This window comes from Gambusia affinis, linkage group LG02, assembly GCF_019740435.1.
Source record: "Gambusia affinis linkage group LG02, SWU_Gaff_1.0, whole genome shotgun sequence".
Taxonomy (NCBI): domain Eukaryota; kingdom Metazoa; phylum Chordata; class Actinopteri; order Cyprinodontiformes; family Poeciliidae; genus Gambusia; species Gambusia affinis.
In genome coordinates, this window is record NC_057869.1 from 27,127,045 (window position 1) to 27,151,263 (window position 24,219).

The 24,219-nt window shown below is 40.8% G+C and overlaps 1 protein-coding gene across 4 annotated transcripts in view; it reads left to right on the forward strand.

Annotated features, from left to right (window-relative positions):
* Positions 1-24,219, forward strand: part of ntrk3b (neurotrophic tyrosine kinase, receptor, type 3b) — a 272,404-nt gene that overhangs the window by 24,737 nt on the left and 223,448 nt on the right. For all 4 annotated transcript variants that reach the window (XM_044106543.1, XM_044106552.1, XM_044106561.1 and 1 more), the window contains exon 2: positions 22,238-22,312. In XM_044106543.1, coding sequence (XP_043962478.1) covers positions 22,238-22,312 — 75 coding nt within the window. The remainder of the gene's footprint in view (positions 1-22,237; positions 22,313-24,219) is intronic.

Below are 24,219 nucleotides of genomic sequence, written 5' to 3' on the forward strand. Positions count from 1 at the left end.
AGAAAAACTACAATCTAGTTCAACCATACCTGAGAATTTGTTTTAGAAAGCTTCATAGAACAAACGTAACTAAAATTTCACATTTTAGTCCATCTCGGGGTGGAAAAACGTAACTTCTAGACGATATTTTGTTATGATAGCCCTTCCAAACTGGTAGCTTGGACATAGCTATCAACTTCTGAGGCTGATGAGACGGATGTTTTGTAATATAGTGTTGGGTGTCATCTTAAAGGGGACTCTCTTGGCTTTCACATTTTGAATTCCTCTGACCAACACAGAGGTCACTAGAGCTAGTTAAACCAAGGTTAATACACTTTTTCCCACACTTTTTGGCTAAATTAGATGCATTTCTTTCACTCAGTGGTATCCAGGAACATCAAGGTCACATGAGTGGACAACTGAAAAACTCAGCAGACTTTATGAATTGAGAAAATGTATAACATAACCATACTGTCTATTTATGGGGGTGGGGGGTTATTATGAGCTGTAATTTGAAGTCGCAGACTTAGAGGATGCTTAGGCAGTCACTCATATGTCAAGTGTGTTAGTTACGAAAAGGCTAATCAGCGATAGTAGAAATGTACACTTACAAGATTGAGCGGCCAGCGAAAATGCAGGTTCATCATTGTTTCAATACTGAGCAACAATGTTGTCTTTGTTTTTACTCTAATCAGTTATTATTGGTTATTATTGTCTCACAGACTTTGATGTGTACATTAAATTTTTTTAGACAGGCAAAGTCCCTCTGGTGGTCAAAGGAAGCATTACGTTTGTTTTCGTGTGTCAGAACCGGACGCCCACTTGCTGCTTGTTGCATACAGATTTGAAAAGCTAAGCTAAATTCTTTAATACCTCATATTTATTGGTCCAGTAGAAAGCAGGACCAATCTTGCTGCTTCTGGGGTAAAACCGAGAAATGGAGAGGAAATCGAGAAACACGGATGAGAAGCAAATCTCAAAAAAGATGACTATGCAACTATTTTTAATGAAAATTGACTAAACCTTTGAGTCCGACTCTTAGCTTTGTCGTCGCTCCCCAACAGCCCTGCTAACTCCTGCAACGAAAAAACAACAACAAAAAAATAGTTTTGTTCATTTAACACCTGGCTAAATATCATCCCCGGCTAAATCTAATTCCAGCTGTGAGCTCGGCTCCGTTGCTGCAGGTGTGAGTTTCTCCTGTCAGGGTTCTTCGTCAACACGAAAATGCTAATTTACCCGGAGCTCTAATTAACACGAAAACTCAGGTGGGGAAGTGTCACACACATGATTCAGCTTAACCTTTTGCTTTGATTTCCCTCAAGCTTGATTCCTGGTATTTGCGAGTAAACAACTCTGTTTGCCTCTGGGCCTCATTTCCATGCGCTTCAAGTTGAAATACTTTTTGCAGATCCTCTTTTTTTTTTTTTTTTGCAGAATGCTGTGATTTTTTTAGTGCTCGCATCCAACAAGTTATAAAGCAAATTTTGGGGTTAAGCGGTGTGATAGCTTTTTGTCTGTTTTTATTTTTTTTGAACAATCAGCTTCGATGGTCGCAGATTCTCGGGTTTGAAGGACAAACGCTGCCTTCACAACCACAACTAGCTTCTGATTTTCCAAAACACTCACATTCAAAATTCAAATGAATTGCTTTTTTAAATATCTCACCCCCACCTCCTCTAATCTTCTCAGCTTGATCGGCTTCAGATGGTCTGATGCTTCCTCCTTTTCTCTTGAGTTCGACTGGAATCCAGGTTCGGTGGATACCCAAACAGAACGTCCTCAGACTGGGGGACCGTTTGAATTTGTCGCCAGCTGAAACGCAAACCGTAACTGTGATGACGTCTGCGTCAGACCAGAAAACATTTGAACGTTGCTTTAAGGGGCGTATCGAAGGCTTTGGCGGAAAACATGGAAGGGGAACATTAAAAAACGGTGCAGATATGTTTCCCTCCCTACCCCCCATTTCCCTACTGGGTTCACATAGCAGATAACAATAAACACATGCAGATTATTTAAACCCGTCAAGCCCAGCAGATGGGAACAATATCAACGGATTTTTGCATCGTTTCAGTCACAAACACAGCAGATGCAGAAATAAATAAAACCGGTTAAAAAAAATATCTTCTGCTTTTGTGATTTAAATGAAGAAGCGGGATTCTGATCTGAAAACTGATTCCATAAAAACAAACAAAGATAAAATGTGACTGGAGGAATCGTCTTCAGAATGTAGATTTTAAAGAGATTTTAATGAAATGTTTCTTGCGTAAAATGAAGGTCATAGCAGCATTTCTTCTGAGACATTTTAGCACTTTAAACGCAATATATTACACAAACAATTGCTTTTTAGCGAGAAACATAAAAAAATATATACAATCATTTTTTTCAGGTCACACAACCAGATTGTCGCAGCAGACACCAGCCGACACATTTAAACAGCTCTAAAACCCCAATAGAGAAATAAAAGGGACCTTTAAATGTCATTTTTTTCCCTCCATAAACTGTCTGTTGAAGATAGAGACAGAACATGATGGAGTGCAGTGAGGTGCATCTCAACCCAAACCCCATAATTACTGTGGGTTTTTCTTTCCCTCAGTCGATTGGACTCTCTGGATAAGGAATGCATTCAAAGCTTCCCAAAAAGCCTCGAACTTATCAAAGTGAGACTTTTCTGTTTTTTTGTTGTTTTTTTTTCTGTCTAAAACTGACAGAGAAAGTTTCAGAACCCCGAAAGAGGCATTTGGGTTTACTTGGCTGAAAAAGTTTCTGAAATAGGCGGTGAATGTGGCTTGAATACTGAAATCCTGAAATATTAAGTTCCAAACTTCTGATTGGGTTTCATTTATTTCCAGGAAGAACTTTACTTCTTCCTGGAAGCTACAATTGAAAATGGAAATTTAGTTAAATTAAAAGAGACATCTTTTTTTTCTCTCACTGTCTGAAGTCAAATCAGGCCAACCGTTTCTTGTTTTATGTCAATTAAAATGATCAAAATTATTTCCATTTGCTAAATGCCACTGTAATGACAGAATATGTCTGAAGATTATTTCTAAAGGACTAAAGACACTCTTCACCCATTCTGAGTTTATGCTATTTAACAAAGAAGAATGGACTGAAATTTCCATCTCTAAGTAATAGATGGACTCAAATGTTGTGAATACTTATAGCAAATCCCACAATTGCTTGAGAAAAACATCCAACATTCAGATTTTTTTTCCCCATTGGTTTTTTTACTCTGGTTTTTCTATTACATCAGGACAAAAGGGGATTTGAATAAGTTTCCAAACTACGATAACAAGCCAGAAGTCTATTTGGTTTACAAGAATCGATACCTTGAGTTTTCTTTCATTGGCCAAAAATGTTCCCTCGTGAACTAGTTTTCTCCCAGATGGATGGAAACCCGACTCAGCCCATTCAGGGAACATTCTACAGCTAATGGAGACGTAAAGTATTTACAGGGCGGCGGCGGCTGATCGAGACCGAAGCATCCATCAAGCCTTACCGCATTTGAAAAGGTCACAAAGTTCTCTTAAAGGTTACCTCAAAATAATTTACTCCCCAGCACCACAACTCAAAGGTTTCACTTACATTTCAATCCGATTCTGAATTTCCAACGACTCCACAATGACACCCTGTCTTTTCCTCCTCCTATATATATATATATATATATATATATATATATATATATATATATATATATATATATAGTCTGGATTGACTTTAAATAAGAGTGGATGAACTCTGAGCTCAACTTGTCAAATCAATCCAGTCACGGTGGAAGAACGCGGCGGTTCATTACTGGGAGGGCCGAGGAGCTCTCCAATCAGTTCTCTAATATCACTGTGATCCTCTTCTCTTTTCGTACCTAATTGAATTCTTCAGGCGAGATGCCCCTCCACTGCACATTTATCATATCCTGAAATTGGAGGAGACCAGCGCCATGAAGGACGTGCGTGGAACGTTTAATTCGCTCCTCACGTAGGCGTAGACGCCGGGCGTCGCCTTCCCCCCCTCACCCCTCCTTCTTCTACCCCTGGGACTTGCGCTAGACCACAGTTGGAGCTGCTGGCCTTCGGAAAGGTGTCTTTATTCATTGTTGCCTGAGGTGAGAAGGATCAGCGGCAGAAGGTGCTCAAAGCCCACATTAAATATGCTCCGCATTATGTACAATGTGACCGGCATTCTTAACAGATGGCTTCATAATCTATAATCAAAGCCCTTTGAATGCAGCTCAGGGTGCAATATGTCTGCGCTCCAAATCTCTGTCTCCACCTCATGGCGCTGTTCGTTTCCCTCTCCGTCTTTTTCTCAACAGAAGGTCAGGTTTTAGTTAAAGGGGAGGCATCACATAAAATTGACTTTTTTGAGCTTTACATCATGTTATGACGTAAGGAAACATACAGGGAGCGTTGCTGTGATTTCTTGGTGCGTGTTTGAAATCTCCCGTGGCAACCATTCCTCTGAGCTGGAGTTTCCAACCCGAGTTTCCGCCTCGCCCCTGCGACTCGCTCTTTCAGATCCTTCAGACTAGCGGCAGCACCAATTGGCAAAACACCAGGTGGAACTGGGCATCTGCTGAGCTCATCATACGAGCTGCTTCTCTGTCCAACGCTCCGACCAACGTTTGTGAACACTTCATGGAGAAATGTTGATGTGCGGACGTGTTGAAGACAGATTTTCGGAAAGGTGCGGGATCTTCTTAAAGACACAGAGGCCCAATTTCACGGCGTTACATTACGAAGTCAAATCTCTTTTAAGTCATGTTTGACATATACCTCAATTTTATAACAACCAACTGTGACACAAATACTTGACTGTGCTATAAAGTGAGACTATGTGGCTGGAAAATACATGACGCAGCCCCTTTATGGCATTTCATGAATGAAATCATGAAATTCATGAATATACTTTATGAATATAGTTCATTTACAGTACATACATACTGATTCATATCAATACGTATGTGAATTTACGTACTGAAATTCACATATTTCAGTACGTAGCAGTTCATAACTAAGAGAATAATTCTTCAAAGCTCTTATCGGTGAGGAAGAACTCTGGGCCATGGTTTCTGGCTAACGTGGAGATGAAGTGCTGATAAGTGGAGGATCTTAAGAAGTTTCTGATGGGCAGACGTCTGCAGTTAAATTAACTGATGTTGTGTTACAGACTTGCGGCCGTCACACTGCCTCTCATGCTAGTCTAACCCGTGGAAGAAGCTGCTCCTCATTATTTGGTTGTTGTCACGTCTTCACCTAACCTCGGTCCATCCATCTTCTTCTATCCTGTATGGTCCGTAATTGTAATCTATCTTATCCTGCCGGAGCGCGTGGCTATCTTCCATGACGGTCTTTATCTCCTGTCATATTCCTCCTGTCCTCCCAGGTCCCACACCGTCTTGTTCTGTCCGTCTTATCTCACTCCGTCCGTCGACAGAGAACCCGTCGCATTCGTTTTAGCTCCGCCCATCAAGCTGACCGCAGCTCCTGCAGATAGGTCATTTGAATAATATTGTGTCATATCAATATTTATTCATGCATCCATATGTGATCAACTTTGAGCACGAGGCGCGTCCCCGGCGCTCAAGGTCTGCTGCATTTGCATGCAGGATGGCACTTTTGGCCGACATCCAGCCATAAGATCACTTATTTGATTAAACATTGTCATGCTCAGCAGGACAGCGGCGCTCTAAGAAAAGTTGAGGAAGAACTGCTGACAGTGAGCAAAAAACAAGAAGCTTGATGAATCTTAAAGACGGTGAGGATTTTGCCCTTTACTGTCTAGGAGTTTTTTTAATCGACGGTGTACTGGTGATGAAATACACCCGGCAAACGATGGGCTTCAAAACTCGCAAGTTTTTTGTTTTTTTTCAAAATAATGATGGTTAACCGACAGGAATAGACAACGTTTGTAAATTTAAGGTGAAATACTTTCGTTTGGTGAGCTCTGTGGAGGTGTTGTTAGCCAGATCTGCTGTCTCTTCTGCAAAGCTTCCCATGTATATAGTAAGTCAGATTCTGGATCACTGAATGACATCTAAACCAACCTAACTATGTTCCACTTGCTGGTCAGAAGTATTTGCTTCCGGATCCCAAATGACATCAAGCTGCTAACTTTAGAACGGCGGCCATTTTGGTTTTGGACAAACGTGATCGGTGTTTTGCGCGTCTGGACAGCTGATTTGGTTTGTGATTTGGTGTGTTAATACATACAACACCAATAATTGTTTACCAAGCACAAAAAAAAGTCAGAATAAACTGTTTTATACAAGTGCTGCTTCAAGCACAAAAACAAAGCATTTCAGATAATCGGATTCTGCACTTAAAAACGACGTTCTTGGTGTAAGAACGAGGGCGCGTCGTCTGTTTCTTATCAGTTTTGACGGGACGTGTTTGTTTCCCCGTGAGGAAACATTTGACAGCGACTCCTCCGCTGCCACCATCCGAGCCCCGGCTAAATAATTCCAACGCAAAGCATGAATCTGGAGAGGGTCGTGGCCCAGCGACACTTGGCAAAACGACTCGCTAATTACAGTCATTGTCATTGTGCGCAGAAAAACTTGAGCTTAGTCATGTGCGAAGACTTGATACCTTTCAGAGCACGGACCAGCGCTCCCGTGACGTTTAGCCCTGCCAAATCCTCTCCCAACCTCCGCCCCACCACCTCCGCCACCGCCGCCCGCTGCGGATTGGCTGAGCCTTGTGTGAGCAGTGACACTCAGAGGCTTAGGTAGTTTCCACCCAAGGCTGGATTGGCAAAGCGACACAGAACAGTCCGCTGGGCAGCCAGCGTCCTGGCTGGGAATATTAGCAGCGTTAAAACACTCTGAGCTGATGGCTCTGGCGTGACTCCAGCTCACTCACTCACTCACTCACTCACACACACACACTCTCACGCCCACACACACACACACACACGCACACACAACTGAAGAGTGAACTGAAGAGTAAAAAAAACTGGCTGACAGTTATTTTCACCCAATATAGAGCTGCTCTTAGTGTTTAGTTTAACAAGCAGGAGAGAAAAAAAAAACTACAGGAAGAAAAAAAAAATCAATCTCCTGAGTCTAACATAAACCCCAACCCCTAACAATCAGTTTCACATTTCATAAATTTTGCTCACAAGAGAGAAAACTGTAGCAAATATTGATGCCGTTTTACGTGAGATAATAATCCGAGTTGTAAATACAAACTTCTTAGTCACAAATACAATCCGGGGTGTTTTTTTTTAAGGACAAAGAGCAAACAGTGGTGTAAAATACCTACCAGTTTAAAGATAAATGTATGCACAAAAACATTCATACAGGAAACAATATGGAAGAGCAACACTGCTAGTAATTAGTGTGAGTCCTGTAGGCATTCACACTGTTGAGTTCCATTTTTCTGGTTGCTCTGCAAATTTCGCCGCGCTTCTTCTCCTGCATACTTTGTGCTGTTTTCACCATTCAACTTTTATACTACTCACCTCGCTCTCCTAATGCCGGCTATATCTCTTGGTATTCAGAACCTTCATACTTTTTATATATTCAGCTTTTTATGAATTTTTCACCCCATGGGGGAAACCGCTCCATCCTGTGGCAGAATTGAGAATCACAATCTAAAATGTCCCTTTGTGTTTCACAATGGGTGTTTCAGGTCCTGCTTATTAATGGCAATCAATCACCCAGTTTCAGGGCTGTCATGGAGGAAACAAGGCAGTGGCCATTTTTAAATTGGGTAGTTTAACAGCTTTTATGCTGTTTAACACAACATAAAAGCTGTGAATAATTTGAGCTTTTGACACTGCTTTGTTCGTACTGCATGTAGCATGTTTTTTGGAGGCATCGTACTAAACGATGCCTCCAAACAAATGTTGATATCTCAGGAACCATAAAAGGTATGGATTTCATTCACCCACCATTTTTATCAGAAGGAATAGGGGAATGGTTCTGTCCTTTTCAAATTTTAGGGTTTACATGAGTTTTTTTTTTTTTTTTTTTTTTTTTTACATTTCACGGAATACATTACTGCAACCCAGTATGTTAGTGGTAGCCTATTTGCTATGACTAGTATTTTAGGTTTCGGTTTCTGAAACATAAAGACTTTGTGACAAATAATAAGGTCAAGGAAGTCACCAAGAAATAAAAAAAGGAAACATTTACTGTCCAGAAAGGATTCATTTTGTCCTTTTGGAACATGAGATAAAGAAAAGAGTCTGGAAACCCAAACATCTGTCCAGACTTGCTCCTCATTTATCCCAAACTCACACACGTGGAAAATAATCCAATCAAATTCCCAAAAGTTTGAACAATTTGTGAACCCTGAGATCTAGAGATCTTATAAAATCCCAGCCTGTCTTTCTGAACAGCTACTTGCATATTCAGCAAGGTGCTTGCAACAAGTCAATAATTCCTTATTATTGACGAAACAGTGCCTGTCCATTGGTGATCTATTTCACTCAGAACTAGACATTTCTCCCATATTATAAGTGAAATAACCTGCCAATGGAACAAGATTTTTTTTTCCTCATCAATATTGACTTCAAACAAGCTTTTATTTCTTGCTGAAAGGCAGCTTGTAAGTCAGTTTAGTCTTTTTGAAAGTCTACTAGGACATTTGCACTAGAAAATCAACCACAATTACTTGGTAGGATTTTGTGTTTTTTGCAGTGCAGCTCCTCCGTGTTGCATTTTGTATGAATGTTTTGATCATTTTAATGAAAGCGATTGTGAAGCACCCACCTGGTCAGAACCACAGACACCAGTACTTAGCAGACCCAAATCCATGTGTGAAAGCCTCATAATTCAGAGGATCCTGGAGGATTACTCACAGGAAGGCTTTGATAACAAAAGCAATCAATCAAAAATATTCTCCTCGCTATTTTGTTTTCCACTTTCAGGTCCTGTGATTGACTCCTCTTGTCAATTCTTGTTCTTTTCTCACTCAGCTTGTCCTTTCCTATTTATTTCCCCTTGCAGTTGCTGTGGGGCTACATCTACAGTGCTGAGTCGGTTGTTTCTCGGCCGGAGAATCATTTTTAGTATAACTGTAATACGGTTAGTTTTGCCCGTCCTTTTCATGTCAGAATCATTTTCTCTCGGCTCAGACGTACCGCTGGTAATTTCATTGAGACAAATTGACCGAGCTTTCATATTTGCCCTGTAAAAATTGGGCGGGGGAGCAACAGAGGACACAGTTGTTTCTACATATTCTACCCACCAATTGACTGCTGAACAATGTTTCTAGTTCAAAGCGTTATGGGATTAAAGTGGAATTGTCTGTGCGACACTCTGATGAAAACAATGACACTGAGGTGGTTGTTGTTCTTCATTCTTTCAGAAAATGTGTATTACATTTCCTGTGTCATTTACCCTGATAATGGGGAAAAACGGAGAAACGACACCACTGTATGCAGACTTTGTGCGTAGTAATTTAAGAGGTATTTACTAAATTTTCAAAAAAAATATCTACAGTGCCTAATCCATGAGGGCAGATCTATTCAGTGTAATTCTATGTTTTGTGCTCTTGAGTGACATCATGCTTTATTATTTATTTTACATTATTGCGGTTTCTTTGAAAGAAGATTTGTTGGAGTTCATTTTTACATGTTTGACCAAGACAGTGAGCTTTTTGTTCAGTTTCTTTATTGTTTATTTCACATTGGCTGTTCTACTCCTAATTGCGCTGACTGAAAAAATGAAATGAAAGTTGTTCTGAAATGTTTAACCTAGCTCGTGAAGCTATTGGTGTTGGTGTGCCGTATAGAGCAGAGTTGTCAAATAAATTTGTAATTTAGTACATTTATGCGTGTGTGTAAAAGAAGAAATACTTTAAGTCAGGTCAGCACTGATTTTCTGTACCGTATCGGTATCGGATGATTGTAAATCTCAGATATCGATATTAGTATCGAAAGTGAAAAAGTAAATCTGTGAGAGATTTACACCACCACAACTGAATAAATGTACTAAACTATAAATTATTTGTTTGTTTTTGTTCTTCTTCCTTACAACGTTATTAAAACTTACTTTTAAATCAAATCTTGCAGAGCTCACCGCCCGGGGCAGACCCCGAACACCTTCGTGTGTCATAAATATGAAGAAGCCCGGGTGGGAAAGCAGAGGTGAAAAAGCGTACAGTCCAGTTGGCTTTGTATATTAACATCGTTGTTGGATACCGGGGAATAATTGAGATTCTGACCAACAGATGGAAGGTGGATATCGTTTTATAAGCTCATACATTAAAGACGAAAGCCGGTGCATCTGTCTGCCTGTGCATGTGATTACATTTGCATAGAGGTAACAGGCGTGGGTTTGTCTCAGCGAGCGAAGTCACAGAGATTGTGATGCTTGATTCCAATTTACAAGCCTTGAATGCCAAATCTCCCTCATGATTGCTTTGGAGGATGACTTGTTTTCTGACTCCCGCTTGCAGTAAATATTGAGGAAAAAATAGCCTCCTTTCGTGTTTTCCCTCAGCTTTTTATTTCTCGCTGTCCTTTTTCTGCGTTTTTTTTTTTTTCTCGATACAATGCAACTCCGAAACGGGCAAAAAACCCTCCAAAAAACAAAACACAGAAAAGCAGGTTATCTGATTGATGTTCGGTTGGTGTTTTAATCTAGAGGAGTGCTGCTTGAGTATCGCGTCCCCCTCCAGCCCCACCCTCAGAAGTGTTTGGGCTGCAGACTAGCGCTCCCTTTGCCTTTTATGAAAACAGAGAGGGAGGCAGGATGTAGATCAATATCCCAGGAACCCACCAGAGACATTCTATTTTATTAAACATTTTCCCATTAAGGCCGCGGCTCGAGCGTTGTAGATCATTCCAACAAAGTCGTAAATCACAGACAGACAGAAGCATTGGAAACAATGGGGGCAGAATCAGAGGAGATTACCGAGAAACAGGAGCTATTTTGCTGTTTGTGCTCCTCGGAGCCTCTCGCCGTCTTCGCTTTCAGCGCCGCACACAATGCAGCTGAGGGAAGGCTTTTTGTCACGGTGCGCCGTCAGAATCATATCTGGTTCAATCAAGTCGGGGCATATGCTGTCGGGTCGCACGTGTGATGTTAAGCTCGCTGTGGGGAAATTGCAGATTTTTTTTTTTGTTGCGACTGGGTAAAGGTGTGAGACTTGGCGTGTTAACGTTGCTTTAGTAGTTCATATACTATGAGAAGAGATTCCTGTACAAAAACATACAAAAAGGAACTGATCTAAACAAAAATGATTAACTGCCTCTGCTTTCATCTATCGTGAATGTTTGCTGTTTCTATAGATGTGCTTTTTAAAATTTAAAATCAAATGTACATGTGCAGACTAGTCGTTTGACTTATTGTGATGTTTGTGAAAGAAGCTGCGCTACAAAGCTCACCGGACACTGTGTGTACCGTAAACAACCACTCATCTTCGCCAGAGATGAAACGTTTTTGACATTCCTCTGGCTCCGCCTTTATTCGCTCAATATTTGGAAGCGTTGCCAACATGGACCGAGTGGCTTCATTCATTTCCTCTGCTACCTTTGCTAAACTGTGAACGTAAGCAGACTACAATTCTGAAACAGCGCAGAAATTTGACATCATTGTTCTCAACTCTTCCTTCGGTTTGTTGATTGGCCCGATTGAAATTCAGTAAAAAAAAAAAAAAAAAAAAGGTAACTAGTTGAGTTATGCTAGATTGACTTTCACAACCTCTACATGTAGATGTGTTGCAGAATTTGGCGCTGAGCTGCCAACTCTAACAGATCATCAGTAGCAGCTGTTTAAATTGGCTAATCAACCATCACTGTGTCCAGATAATCGCTTATTGATAACCGCAGCATAAACATCAAGCCTGGAAACATGACAATGTAACGGACTGAATGTTTTGTTCTTTGTGTGGGAAATGTTTGCGCATGTTTTGGTGTTGAATCCTGATACATTAGTGGCACTCTTGTCAGTCGGTTGCTTTGGCAACGAGTCTGTGTGTAGCACAGCTGATACAGAGCGAGAAAAGAAGAGTACGAGTGGTTTTGAGTGGTTCTTCAATGTTTTTTTTTCTACATAGTTTTTCCTTTGCTGCACTAAATCAATAATACCTACATCTCCAGGTTTCATTTAGTTAACGGAGTTGTTCTACCGTGGCAGCGCAGCTATGGATGGCAAGGAATAGAATCGTCTTTTTGCCCTACGGAGTTGTGCGCATGCGCAAAATTTCCAGGTGTAAATGATAACATGCAATGTGTCTATATAGCTTCTACGGAGCATTTACCAAAAGCCCCCATCTTCTCTGCAAAGGAAAATCCTGGGACTCTCTGGGACAATAAAGATTGGAGAGACGAGACGAGCCCCCAAACGCCATCCTGCGTGTCTCTACTTCACAATTGGTTCAACTGGTTGCAGGAGATCCTCACAGCGTCCCATCAGGTTCTGCAGACACCTGGTAATTACCCATTAAGTTCAGGTGTGCAGGAAAAAACAGAAAACCAGTGCACAGAGGTGGAGGATTGATGATTCGTGCTTATTTTGCAGCTACGGAACGTTTGCACATTACCACTGGCAAGTCATGAACAGGACAATTATCCCAAACAGAGCAGCAAAGAGAAGAAGAGAAGAAGAATCTTGGTGGTCTAGTCAATTTCCAGACTGCAGCTTGACTGAAATGCTGTATTGGGTCTTCTAAGAAAGCTGTGGAGAAAGAGATATCTTTCTGTGCAGACGTGTCGTGTAAGGAAAAGTGGATGAAAATTCCCTCTCATATTTACAAAAACACAGAAAAGTCAAAGCTGCTACAGGCGATTCAATTAGCTGTTGAGTCATGAGGTGTTTTATACACACAACTTTAGAAATGGCAAAGAAAGGACTATTTTTATGTCCTATAACCTTCGAACTGACATAAAGAATACTTTGGGGGTTTTTCCAGCATGCACACAGTTTTTGTGTTGCAACAATGAAAAGAGTCTAAATATGTGTTATCCTTCTTTCTGGAAAATCCTCGCACCTGTGGGCAGGTTGCTTGACATGCTTTTCTTCTATTGGTTTGACTTTGGGCTCCATAATGGCAGATTTCAGCTCTTTCAAAAGGTTCCCGGTGTGATTCAGGTCAGGACTCAATGCTGGTCATTTTAAAAAGCAATCTTTTTTTCGTCTTCTTCTTCATTTCAGCCATTTCTTTGTGCTACGGGATGTCAGATTCAGGTTGCTGCCTTGCTGAAAGAGTCACCCTCACCCCCAGATGATGTTTTCTCACAGTTTGTGCCCTGAAAATACCACGGCTATTTCCTGATTTCATCATTCCCTTAGTGCCTGTAGTCCTAAACACAGCAACAAAGCTTTATAGCAACGTGGGTTCCAACGTCCTGTTTAGGTTTTACATGGATTATTTATTTTTTTTATAGTCAACAGCAAACAAATGAAATCACAATATTCAATCATTTCATTTTGAGAGTTGACGTCGTTTTTTTCCTCAGTTGTGTTTTCTTTGTCTTCATCAATAACATTGTTTAAATTTCAGTGTCGTGTAAAAGCTCAAAGCAGAGCTTCAGGTTGCTTCCTCCAGCTCTGACTTGTTATTTAGGAGCTCTATTGTTTTTTCCAGTTGGCATGAGTTGAAGAAAAGGATTTAGTGAACCCTTCTCAAAGATTTCAGGTGATGCTCGTATCTACTCGTAAGTACATTGGACCAACTCAAGGATTTTTGTGCTGTAAGATCTTCAGCTTTGGTATAAACTCAATAAAATCATAAAATGTTCATCTCATTGCTGGCAAATCTTAAACCACCAACATGCTTCGGCGTGGTGCGTTCAGGGTGTCCTCCGGACAAAGCTAGTTGAGTGCTGGCTAAAAAACTTTCAGCTTTGGTTATTTGTGACAGAGTGTTTGGTGTGTTGGGTTTTATGGTCACGATGGACTGAAGGAAACTCCCTGCTTTGGATTTTATTTCAAGGAATCAGTGTAAATTGGTAGAGTCCAAAAAATTCACATAGTTATAGCTAGAATGGAAGCATAGGGACAAAGGTAAAACGACAAAAAAGGAGCCATATCAAAAAATAGGGGAGGTTCCAGACACTGTTAATCAAAATTTTTTCTATCACAGACTTTTATCTGGTGAAATAAATTTTCACTGATGAAGGTCTGAAACTAATGAGATGGAGTCTGGGTAGTAGCATGAAACCGTCTCTGAGTTGACAAGGTGTGATTGAGATATAATTTTCCTGCTGAACTGTAGATATCCTATTGTAATGTTGCTTATACTTGCGTTTTATAAGGCTGTTTGTGAAACGCTTTTCAATTCTGAATATATATAAATATATAAAAATATTATTTCGATTGTTGTATCTGGAGCTGAAGTCCTTTTGTTAAAGGAGTTTGAATAATTATCGTTGCTTTCTTTCATTTTATTTTTGTTAAAAATTAGCAATGTAACAATAGCTGTGTTTCCATTGACCGTATAATTGCGCAATTTGACATTTCTAAAATAAATTTATAAAAACATGCCAATTTAAAAAAAAAAAAAGCACCTTTTTTTCCCCATTTTTTTCTCAGAAGAGTTTTTGCGGTGCTAGTGGCTCGTATTTTTGCGACAGTAGGCAGACAGGAAAGCAGGTGAGGAGAGGAGGGAAGACATGTGACAAAGGTCGCCGGGACCGGGAGTCGAACCTGCGACGTCCGTGTCGAGGACTAAGGCCTCCAAACGTGGGGCGTGCTAACCCCCTGCACCACCACAGCACGCCCCGGAAAAAATAAGGAAAAAAAAGAAGCTTTTTGGCACTGAGTGTTTAGCCGTATCAAAATTGGTTTACTTGGCAAAACTGCAACAGAACCACAGGATGTTACCAGCGGCAGCATTAACCACAAAGATGGCAGGAAGTAGTTGGATAATCACGTTTAAGGCATGTTTTTTTTTTTTTTAATTCACATGTGACTTTAGTCACGTTACTGATCTAATGGAAACGTCGCGGCAGCGAAATTGTGTTTTTTAACATTTTATTGACAGATTTGCGCACATTTGCAATAGAAACCGAGTTATTTTGTGCGATGCACAAAATAGAAAAGAAGAAAAAAAAATTTGCAAATGTAGGCCACACTTTTCAGATTTTTTCCCCTGTGGAATAAAGATGAAAATATTTTTTTTCGTCAACCATTTAACTTCAATCCTACATTTAGAGGCAAATTGTTGTTGGTGGTTGAAAATAGTCCAAACCCGAAAGAAAATCTTTCAGTGTTTGCCCAAATGCAAATACTTCTACTTCTCTCTTACAAAAATGACATCACAGTTAGTATTAATGACTTGTATTTCTTTTTCTGCTATATTCATCCAAACAGAGTTGGTATAACATTAAACTTGCTCAGTTTTCTGGGTGGTTGGTCGTATTTCTTTTTTTTTCGGTAACGTTTTTTTCTGTCGATTACACTCAGAGAGCTCAGGACAAGATAGCAGGCAGGTAGGGGTCCGTTGTGTCGCCCAGGGCCCCTCCAACACGACAGATGGCCGGTTGCTGAGATGGAATCTGTTCCTGTTTGGTTCCAGGGCGCTCTCCTCCGGCACTGAACCACCCAGTTCACATTCTACTTCGTCGGAGACCATTTTCTGAAGCAGATGGAAGATGGCTGAGACTCGAGAGGTGCGGCGTCAGAGAGAGCAGGGGCCGGTGGATCCGCCTGAACGCTTTGTTCCGATGCTATCGTTTCCTTCCGCGTAGCGGTTATTAATGCGCTCGTGTTGCAGGAAATGTATTGGGGGCAGGGGAGGGGGGGCACTTTAAGAAAACAGGATCATAAAACACTGACAGAGCCTGGAACGAATTATTTGAAGTCAGATAACAGAGGAGACAGACATAAGACAGACTATTTCCTATTTCTAATCCCGTTCTCTTTTTTCTTCTTGTCTCTTCTTCTTCTTTTCTGGAAAAAAAAAAGAGACCTTCCCGCGAGCGGTGGGGTTGAATAATCGTTCTCGCCTGCTAATTGGAAGTCAGGATGAGCGCTCGCGCTTGATTGGCCGGGAATTCAAAACACTTCGAATGATGTCGATTTTACATCTCGAAGTGTTCCCTACTGAGGTTTGAAAGCTCCGGTGTCGCTGCAGTGCGTTTGTTATGCACATCTAATTCATTTATTTTTGTATTTTATTTTTTCACAACAGTCTAATCCGCACGCACATTCGGCGCGCCATGGACAACCACGGGCTCTGAGCAGACAACGTGACCGCGTCCCCAGGGAGGTGTCGTGTGTTTCCTCTCTGCTGTTTGTTGACGAAAATGAGGATGGTGCTGAATCTTATCGTGGAGCAGAAAGCCTATGTAAAAAAAAAAAAAAAAGCATATATGTATATTCTTGCTCTTGTCAGATAGTAATTTTGCGTTTGTTATTTGAAACATAATTGGTACGTGACTGACACAAGCTGCTGCTTTTGTGTTTTTAATCGCTGTGGGTGTAAAATATTCCGCACTGTAAACGCGAAACCGACAAAAGGTTTAAATGCGTCGCATTACTGCAACAAGTTGTGAATAAATATGGCCGTAATTTCATCTTGTAACAATATCTTCTTCTGCTAATCCTTTTTTTTTTTTTGGACTGTTTTCCTGAGGTTTGCCTTCACATTTCAGACCTTCCATACATCTTGATTCAAACAGCCCCTTTTCACATGTTTAAATTTAATTCATCAGTCTGCGAGGAGCAGAAGGAAGGAAAGTAATGACATTTAATATTACTGCTGCTGGCTGCCCCGTGGCAAGATTTATTATGAACAAGGCCTTAATTTATCTTTGGTTTCTTTTCCATTTCTTTTCCTTTCTTCCGTTTCTTCGTTGTTGTTTTTTTTAAGTCCAAACCTCTGATGTAATCTTAAATCCAATAAAATCTACTATGAATCTTAATGACCAGGCCAGTTCAGTCTGTTTTCCTTTTCCTTTTCTGCACTTTCTGAGTTATTAGTTTCATTTAAGTGCAGCGGTTTTCAAAGTTATGCTAATTTATGAAAAATAAGAGACAAATTACTTAAATTCCAGTAAGTATTCTCTTTATTTGTGATATGGCTCTCTGCCCAGGGCGCCACAAGGTGTGGGGTATTACTTTGTAGTACATAATCTGAATATGACTGACATTTTGAGATCGACTTTTTCATCTTTGTACTTCAAACATAAACTATCGTGCAGATTAAAATAGAAGAAGACTCGAGTATCACATTAAAGTTTTTGCCGTATCTGTTAATTTTGTTGCATATAGCTTACTAATTCGTTCTTACGTTCTGTGTCTTGCATTTGTATGTTAATTTGTTTTAGAATATTTGTCAGACTTTTCCCTGTTTGGTTCGTGATGCTTTGAGTTCCTGTTCAGCTGCTTCTGTGTTAATTTTTCATCGTCCCTCTTTCTGCCTGCTTTCCTTCCCTCCCAGCTGCTTCCTGTTTGTATCATCAGCAATCCCTCCTTGGTACTCATCTTTCTCTCAGTTTCAGTCATTCACTGAGGGATAAGTTTTGCTTTTATCCACTAAACTTTCATTGTGCACTTCAGAAACCTTGATACCATAAAACCCTCCACGACACTTGGGGTATTTCTGTATAATGTGTCACAGCTAAGCGTCAGAACCTGAAAATTTGGCACAAAACAGCCAAAACTTTAAAAGTTGCCCTCTGTTGGGGCAGTTTTTCCTGCTTTCAGCCCCTCCAGCCACATGGTTGCCCTGGAAACGCCCCAGGTGTTTGATTCAACAGGTGTACGGCCAAATCTCTTCGATGTTAGAAAGTCAATACAACAAGATGCCATTTGTGATTCGCTACGAGACTGAGACCTGATTTCCCCCATTTGAGTCAGGAAAGGAAAAATGTATGTTATAACTCCTGAAAATTTATGAGAAATTTATGATTTAGCATTTTGGATGTGACGTGTGATTTATTTATTTATTTTTTTTCTTTGACGGCAAAATAATAAGTTAAAGTCATGGACTGCAAAGCAGCTAATTTGGGATTAGTAATCTGGTTTTGGAATAAGGGATTGTGGGTAATCGGTTTGGGTTTTTGTTTAGAGACATAATAATCCGTTTCAGTTTTGTGTGATTTATTTAATTTCAATTTTTTGTTGTTGTTTTTGGTTCTGTTTCATTTTGGATATTTAAAATGGAAAACAGTCACAGTGTGGAGTTTTCTGTACAAATTTATAGTTTATTAGTCTTTGAGAAGGTGAACTTGCATTGTCAATATATTATTTAAAAATTAGCTTCAGAACAGCCAATAACTCCTGGGACAGTTTGTCGTCACAGGGCTTTTTCAGTGTCAAGTCCTTAATTAGTCGGTGGGGACCCTCGTTAAGGCCAATCCATAATGTGTGTTTCTCTAAAAAGTCACTTATTTTAGGAGCGACAACAAGGCCAGATTTTCCAGTGGATGAATCGGCCACTAGCTCTTCACAGCAGATGATGGGGGGGGGGAACTTTCTGCTCAGTGATTCCCAGTGTGATGTTTTGCGGCTACCAACAGAACAACCACCTAAGCGGCGTGTTTGGGATCACAATGTCGCAGGAGTTGCTTAAAAACCCACGAAGACGACGGCGTGCTCACCGCAACGTCTGACCCCGGCCTAAAGGAAAAACGTCTACCGGTCTCCTAGAGAGAGAGAGGAGACGACCGAACATTTAGCAACATGACAGAACTCCATTTGGAGCGCTCTCGGAGCATGCTGGGAAAACATGTGCCTTGGATTTCCATGGGGCCGGAGCGGCGCGACTTCCGCGCCAGGCTGGAGATCAAATAGAATATTTCCGAATTCATGCAGACTGTTCAGCTAACGTCGTCACTTGTTGCTCACACTGTTAGGATGTTTGAAGTCTGGCCAAACGCATGCAACCAGGTTGTATGAACCATAATTTGATGTTTTGGGTTGTCACTAGCAATATTGCTATCATGGAGGAGAGGGGGGAAAAAAACAGGAAGTTTGTTCTTGATGTTGTTGCCATTCAGCCTCGTCTGAGGCAGGTAGCTTTCCAAGGTAATGAGTCCTTCTGCATGCCTGACAGTTTTATGGAAAAACTTCTTCAAAAATTAGCATTTTTTTAATCTCCTCTCTTCAGAAAGAAACCATAGCTTTACACAAAACTCCAGCTACTATGAAATTAAAACAGAAAATGTCACTTGTGCGTCTCCTGGTTGGATCCACACTTCACAGCAGATGAGATCCTCCAAAGCTTTTCATGGTTGAATTCCTTTCATTTTGCCTTGCATTGGCATGTATTTTAATTGATTTGGTATATTTTTGTGGGTTTTTGTCGCTTATAATGTTAGTTTTTTTTTTATACATGTAGCACCATTTAGTTTAAATTGGTGCTATACAAATAAAGCATTATACTGTCACATTCCTAAAATAATTGGCCCAGTTGTTTAATTTGCCTTTTTTTTTTATGTAAAGAAACAAAAAATTAAAGGTGTATAGCATGTTTTTGTCCAAAAAGATGCTATGCAAATCGTCACCTTCCTAAAGTAATATTGTGTCATGTTTCCCAAAATTGTGCTGTTTTTTTCTTTGTTTGTTTTGTTTTTTTCAATCACCACCTCTTTTTTGCCAAGAGATGATTTGTGGGGAGTGGGGGATGATTACATTTGACAAAAAAAGACTTTATTTTAGGAAGGTAATGATATTATTATATTATCATCCCAGAATGTGGATCATCCCTGTTCTGGTCCCAGTCTCCTTCAGCATATGCGCCGTAAAGCTACATCCGATGCGAGCTGATAAATCTGTGTGAGATTTATCGCCTTCTGCCTTTAGAGCCGCAGTTCCCCCCATCCCCTCCTTTTAGAAATGATCTCAGCAACATTGTCACTGCCAGTGTGAGGCACTTACAGCTGCCACACTGTTTTATTTAATTTGTATTGCCGGGTCAGCTATTAGTGGCCCCGCAGTGAAAGTATGATTGTATCCATAAAGAAAAAAACAACAACTACTGTCTATACGAGCTCTGATTATCATTGTTTATTACTGATTCGGTGATTGAAATCATCTTTGCTCGTGTCCCTCGGCTTCCGCTCGATTCGCCGGGAATTAGCGTGATGCGTCCGTTTCCTCTATATGTCTGAGTAAAGATCAGTCCCAATCTGCTGTGCATCTACAATTAGGTTTCGCTTCCTGATCTCATTTCGCCTGAGTGGAGACAGAACCTTCAGAAAGATTTCAAGGACAACAAAAGGATCTGTGGATGAAGCAGCTTAGTCTGAGTCGGATGATGTTCTTTGTACGAGTCCTTCGTACAGATACAACACTCTCATCTCTGAGAGTGTTTTAAGTGTTTAGTCCAACTAAGGCCGTCATCGAAATCAGATGTGTTGATCAGTGTTCCAGTTGTTGCTAATGAGAGGCATTGCTAACCCGACGGCTGCTAAAGGAATTCAGTGTTTCAGCTGTTTTGCAGTTCTCTGGAGGTTTATTCCAGATTTGTGGTGCGTAGAAGCTGAATGCCGCTTCTCTGTGTTTGGTTGTCCATCCATCCATCCATCCATCCATCCATCCATCCATCCATCCATCCATCCATCCATCCATCCATTCATTCATTCATTCATTCATTCATTCATTTTCTGACAGCCTTGTCCCCAGTGGGGTCAGGAGGGGTGCTGGTGCCTATCTCCAGATAACGTTCTGGGCGAGAGGCAGGGTGTGTTTGGTTATTTTAGGCCCAAAACACTGACTGCAAATGACTATCCATCCATTTTCTTACACCCTTCTTCCCTAATGGGGTCAGGAGGGTTGCTGGTTCCTCTCCAGCTGCGTCCCGGGCGAGAGGCGGGGTTCACCCTGAACAGGTCGCCAGTCTGTCGCAGGGCAACACAGAGACATACAGGACAAACAACCATTCACACACACACTCACACCTAGGGAGAATTTAGAGAGCCCAATTAACCTGACAGTCATGTTTTTGGACTGTGGGAGGAAGCCGGAGAACCCGGAGAGAACCCACCATGCACAGGGAGAACATGCAAACTCCATGCAGAAAGACCCCGGGCTGGGAATCGAACCCAGGACCTTCTTGCTGCAAGGCAACAGCTCTACCAACTGCGCCACTGTGCAGCCCTACAAATGACTAATTATCAGCATTTGACCGCAACTGGCAGTTTGTGCCACTAGATGTCACTGCATCCGCAGACATTTCTACCACCACTATTAGTGTGTTTGGCCAGAAAAAATTAACAAATGAACTGCAAGAATTGGTATAGTACAGCTGAAACTGTGAAGCCTGTTTTCTTTTTTTTAAAGTGCAGAAGAACCAAAACACAAATATATTAGGAAGTTCAGATCAGGGAGAGCTGCATTCTCCTCGAGCATTTGAAAAGTGGGTGATCCGCCCCGGAGCTCTTGACTCACGCAAACACGATGTGATGTCTCAGCTCCCGCTGCATCATCGTACACCAGATGCCCGGGCTCCAACAGATAAAACGGAAACATAGGTTTTGACAAAAACAATCGCCAGAACATAATTTTCCCCCACGCTGTCAAAAAAAAAAAAAAAAACACAAGCTGCGATCTGATTATCCGTCTCTGGGCTCGGCCTGCACGTGTTCCCCTGAGCTTGTAACTGGATCGTTTTAGTAACTCTTCTAAACGTGATGTTCGCTGCGTATGTGGTTCCAGTTAGTGGTGATGCTGTTATTCGCCGAGCGTTCGACTCCTGCCTTTTGATTTAAACTTAAGTTTACAGTTCCCTGAATCATGCCACTGTTTTTTTCCTCGTCTTCTTCTCTCGTTTAAAACAATAAACAATTCCCCACGTATTTGTTTTGTTTTTTCATCTCCTCACTCGTTCACTGTTAAAGTCCGCGCCCCTGATCCAAGTCGTCCCTCTCGGAACCGTAGCAAAAAAAAAAAAAAAAACCCTTTTAATTCCACAATGGCCGCTTTCCTCCCCCGAAGCTAATTTATAGGCATGAACTGCACTTTCCTTATCCCACCAGCACACAGAAAGCGCTTCACTACGGAGTCTGACGGTGCGAACAGAAGTGAAGCCATCTGCAGTGTTTATTTGGTCCTCTCCTCCCTCCCACTTCCCCTTACATAGATTAAGCCTCAGAAGCTGCCTCTTGGCAATTAAATCTATCAGAGGGCAGCAGAGAGCACTCTGTCAGAGCTGTTCCAATTATTGCAGTTTAAATGAATATGGATTCAAAAACTTTTGACAAAACGCAGCCAGTTAATTTGCAGCAGGGAACTTGGAAAAGCAGTTTTCCTCACCCCATCATGTCTCTTGGTTTGTTTGTGTTTATTTTTTTCCTTTCCCTCGGATGAGAAGGTATGTCTCATTTACCGTCCCTCTTTTTCTTGTTCGTTTTTCAGACACATAGAGAACTGGACGGGATTGCAGACTCTGAGAGACGTCGATATGGAGCTCTACACCGGACTGCAGAGACTGTGAGTGCTGATGCTTTTATCTTCTGGTGTGTGTGTGTGTGTGTGTGTGTGTGTGAGGGCGGGGGGAGTGTGCGTGTGCAGGGCTGTGTGTGTGTGTGTGTGTATAAAAGGGGGGAACACACTCTTAAATGCTGCTCCAGACATGCATTCTGGATATGGGAAAAAAAACAAAACAGAAGTAGAACCAGGGGTGTGCATTTATCGTATCGTTTATCGTGATATATTTCTTATCATAGTACGGATTCATTCTTGTCACGATAAATTCCAGTTAAAAATTACGTTACCTTTACTATTTTCTCTGCTGTTTGTTCAAAGAAAGCGTCAATAAAGTTAAAAAATATGATTAAACGCAGTTAGGATTTGTAGTTTAGTGATACAAATGACACTGTTGTTGTGTGACCGGTGTCCTGAAGAATCGTACTACAAATGGGAACACTTCTCAAGAGCAGTATTTGTGTTTGTGGGGCTACAGTTGCTGTGACACACAGTCACAGGCATACAGTCTGTGAAAAATGGAAGTGAAAAATGGTCCTTTTTGTTCACTTTCGACGTGGTCACAAAATATTGTGACAAAACTTAAAGTCCGGAGTTGAGAGGCCGGTAATTCTAGAGTTTTATGAGACAAATGCTTGACTGCCTGATATTTGAAGGTTACCTGGGTCTGAAAATTGTGGCGTATCTTTGTTTTTGAAGTCAGTGCTTTGTAGAATAAACTTTTACTCCAATTGCAGTATGTCCCTGCTCAAATTGAGACACATTTTGTTACCCATTCTTCTTTGCAAGGCAGCAACAACTCAGTCAGATTGGATGGATGTCATCCGGAAACGTCTAATTTCACGTCTTGCCACAAATTCCCAACTGGATTTAGGTCTGGACTTTGACTAGATCATTTTTAACAAATCAGTATGCTTTGAAACAATGTCATTGTGACTCCGGTCGATGTTTTCCACCCAGATCTCACATTTTTTAGCATTAAAAGGTTTTGTTTCATGGTTACAACATCTCTAACTTCGTTTATCGTACCATGAGGCCACCACCGTGTCTTTAACACTGGAGATGGTCTGTAAAAGTTGATATGCAGCATTAGATTTCTTCCACACCTACAGAGTTTTTCATTTGGCCAAGATAATTAGTTTTGATTTGATCCAATCAGACCATCTTCTCCCACAGGTCTGCTGTGTTTGTGGCAAACTGACCTGTTTCACTGATCTTTTAAAATGGATTTCTTCTTGTCCCTCTTTTTTGATTCTCCATAGTCTTTCCATATTGGCATGAAGTATTGAACTTTGCTGACAGAGATGTTTGAGGTTTATAATATTGTCCTATATTCTGACAGCTTTAAATTCCTCCACAATATTTTACTGACCAATTTGTTGTGTTGCATGTCCTTTATGACGCTGTTATTTCTGTAATGGTTTCTAACTAGCTGTTTTTGAAAAAAACCCAAAACAAAAAATATATATATATAAACACAAAATCTAATCTGTTTTTTATCATTATAAAACAAAAGTTAAAATACATGATTGAAATCTTATTTGCCATGCTGATCTATCTGATTGGCTGCCAGTCACATTCATCAAGCTAGCTTAGCTTCTCAAGCTAGCTTAGCTTCTCAAGCTAGCGCAGCAAGTGCAAAACAGAAAAGTTTCTGCTAGGTTTTCTGAAAAAACAAAAAAGAGTTAAAGACTGTGTTTAATAATAATTAGGTTACTTCACATAGCAGTTGGTTTGCACTGGACTTAATTTCAAGGTAACAGAATAAATGGGGACCAAAAACTATCCATGCCACACTTCTCAGGTTTCTATTTATATTTTTAAAAAAGAAGATAAAATATCATTTTCCATCCACTTCACATGCGCTGCTTTACGTTAGCCAGTGACCTAAAGTGCTAGAAAGTCGGCTGCGG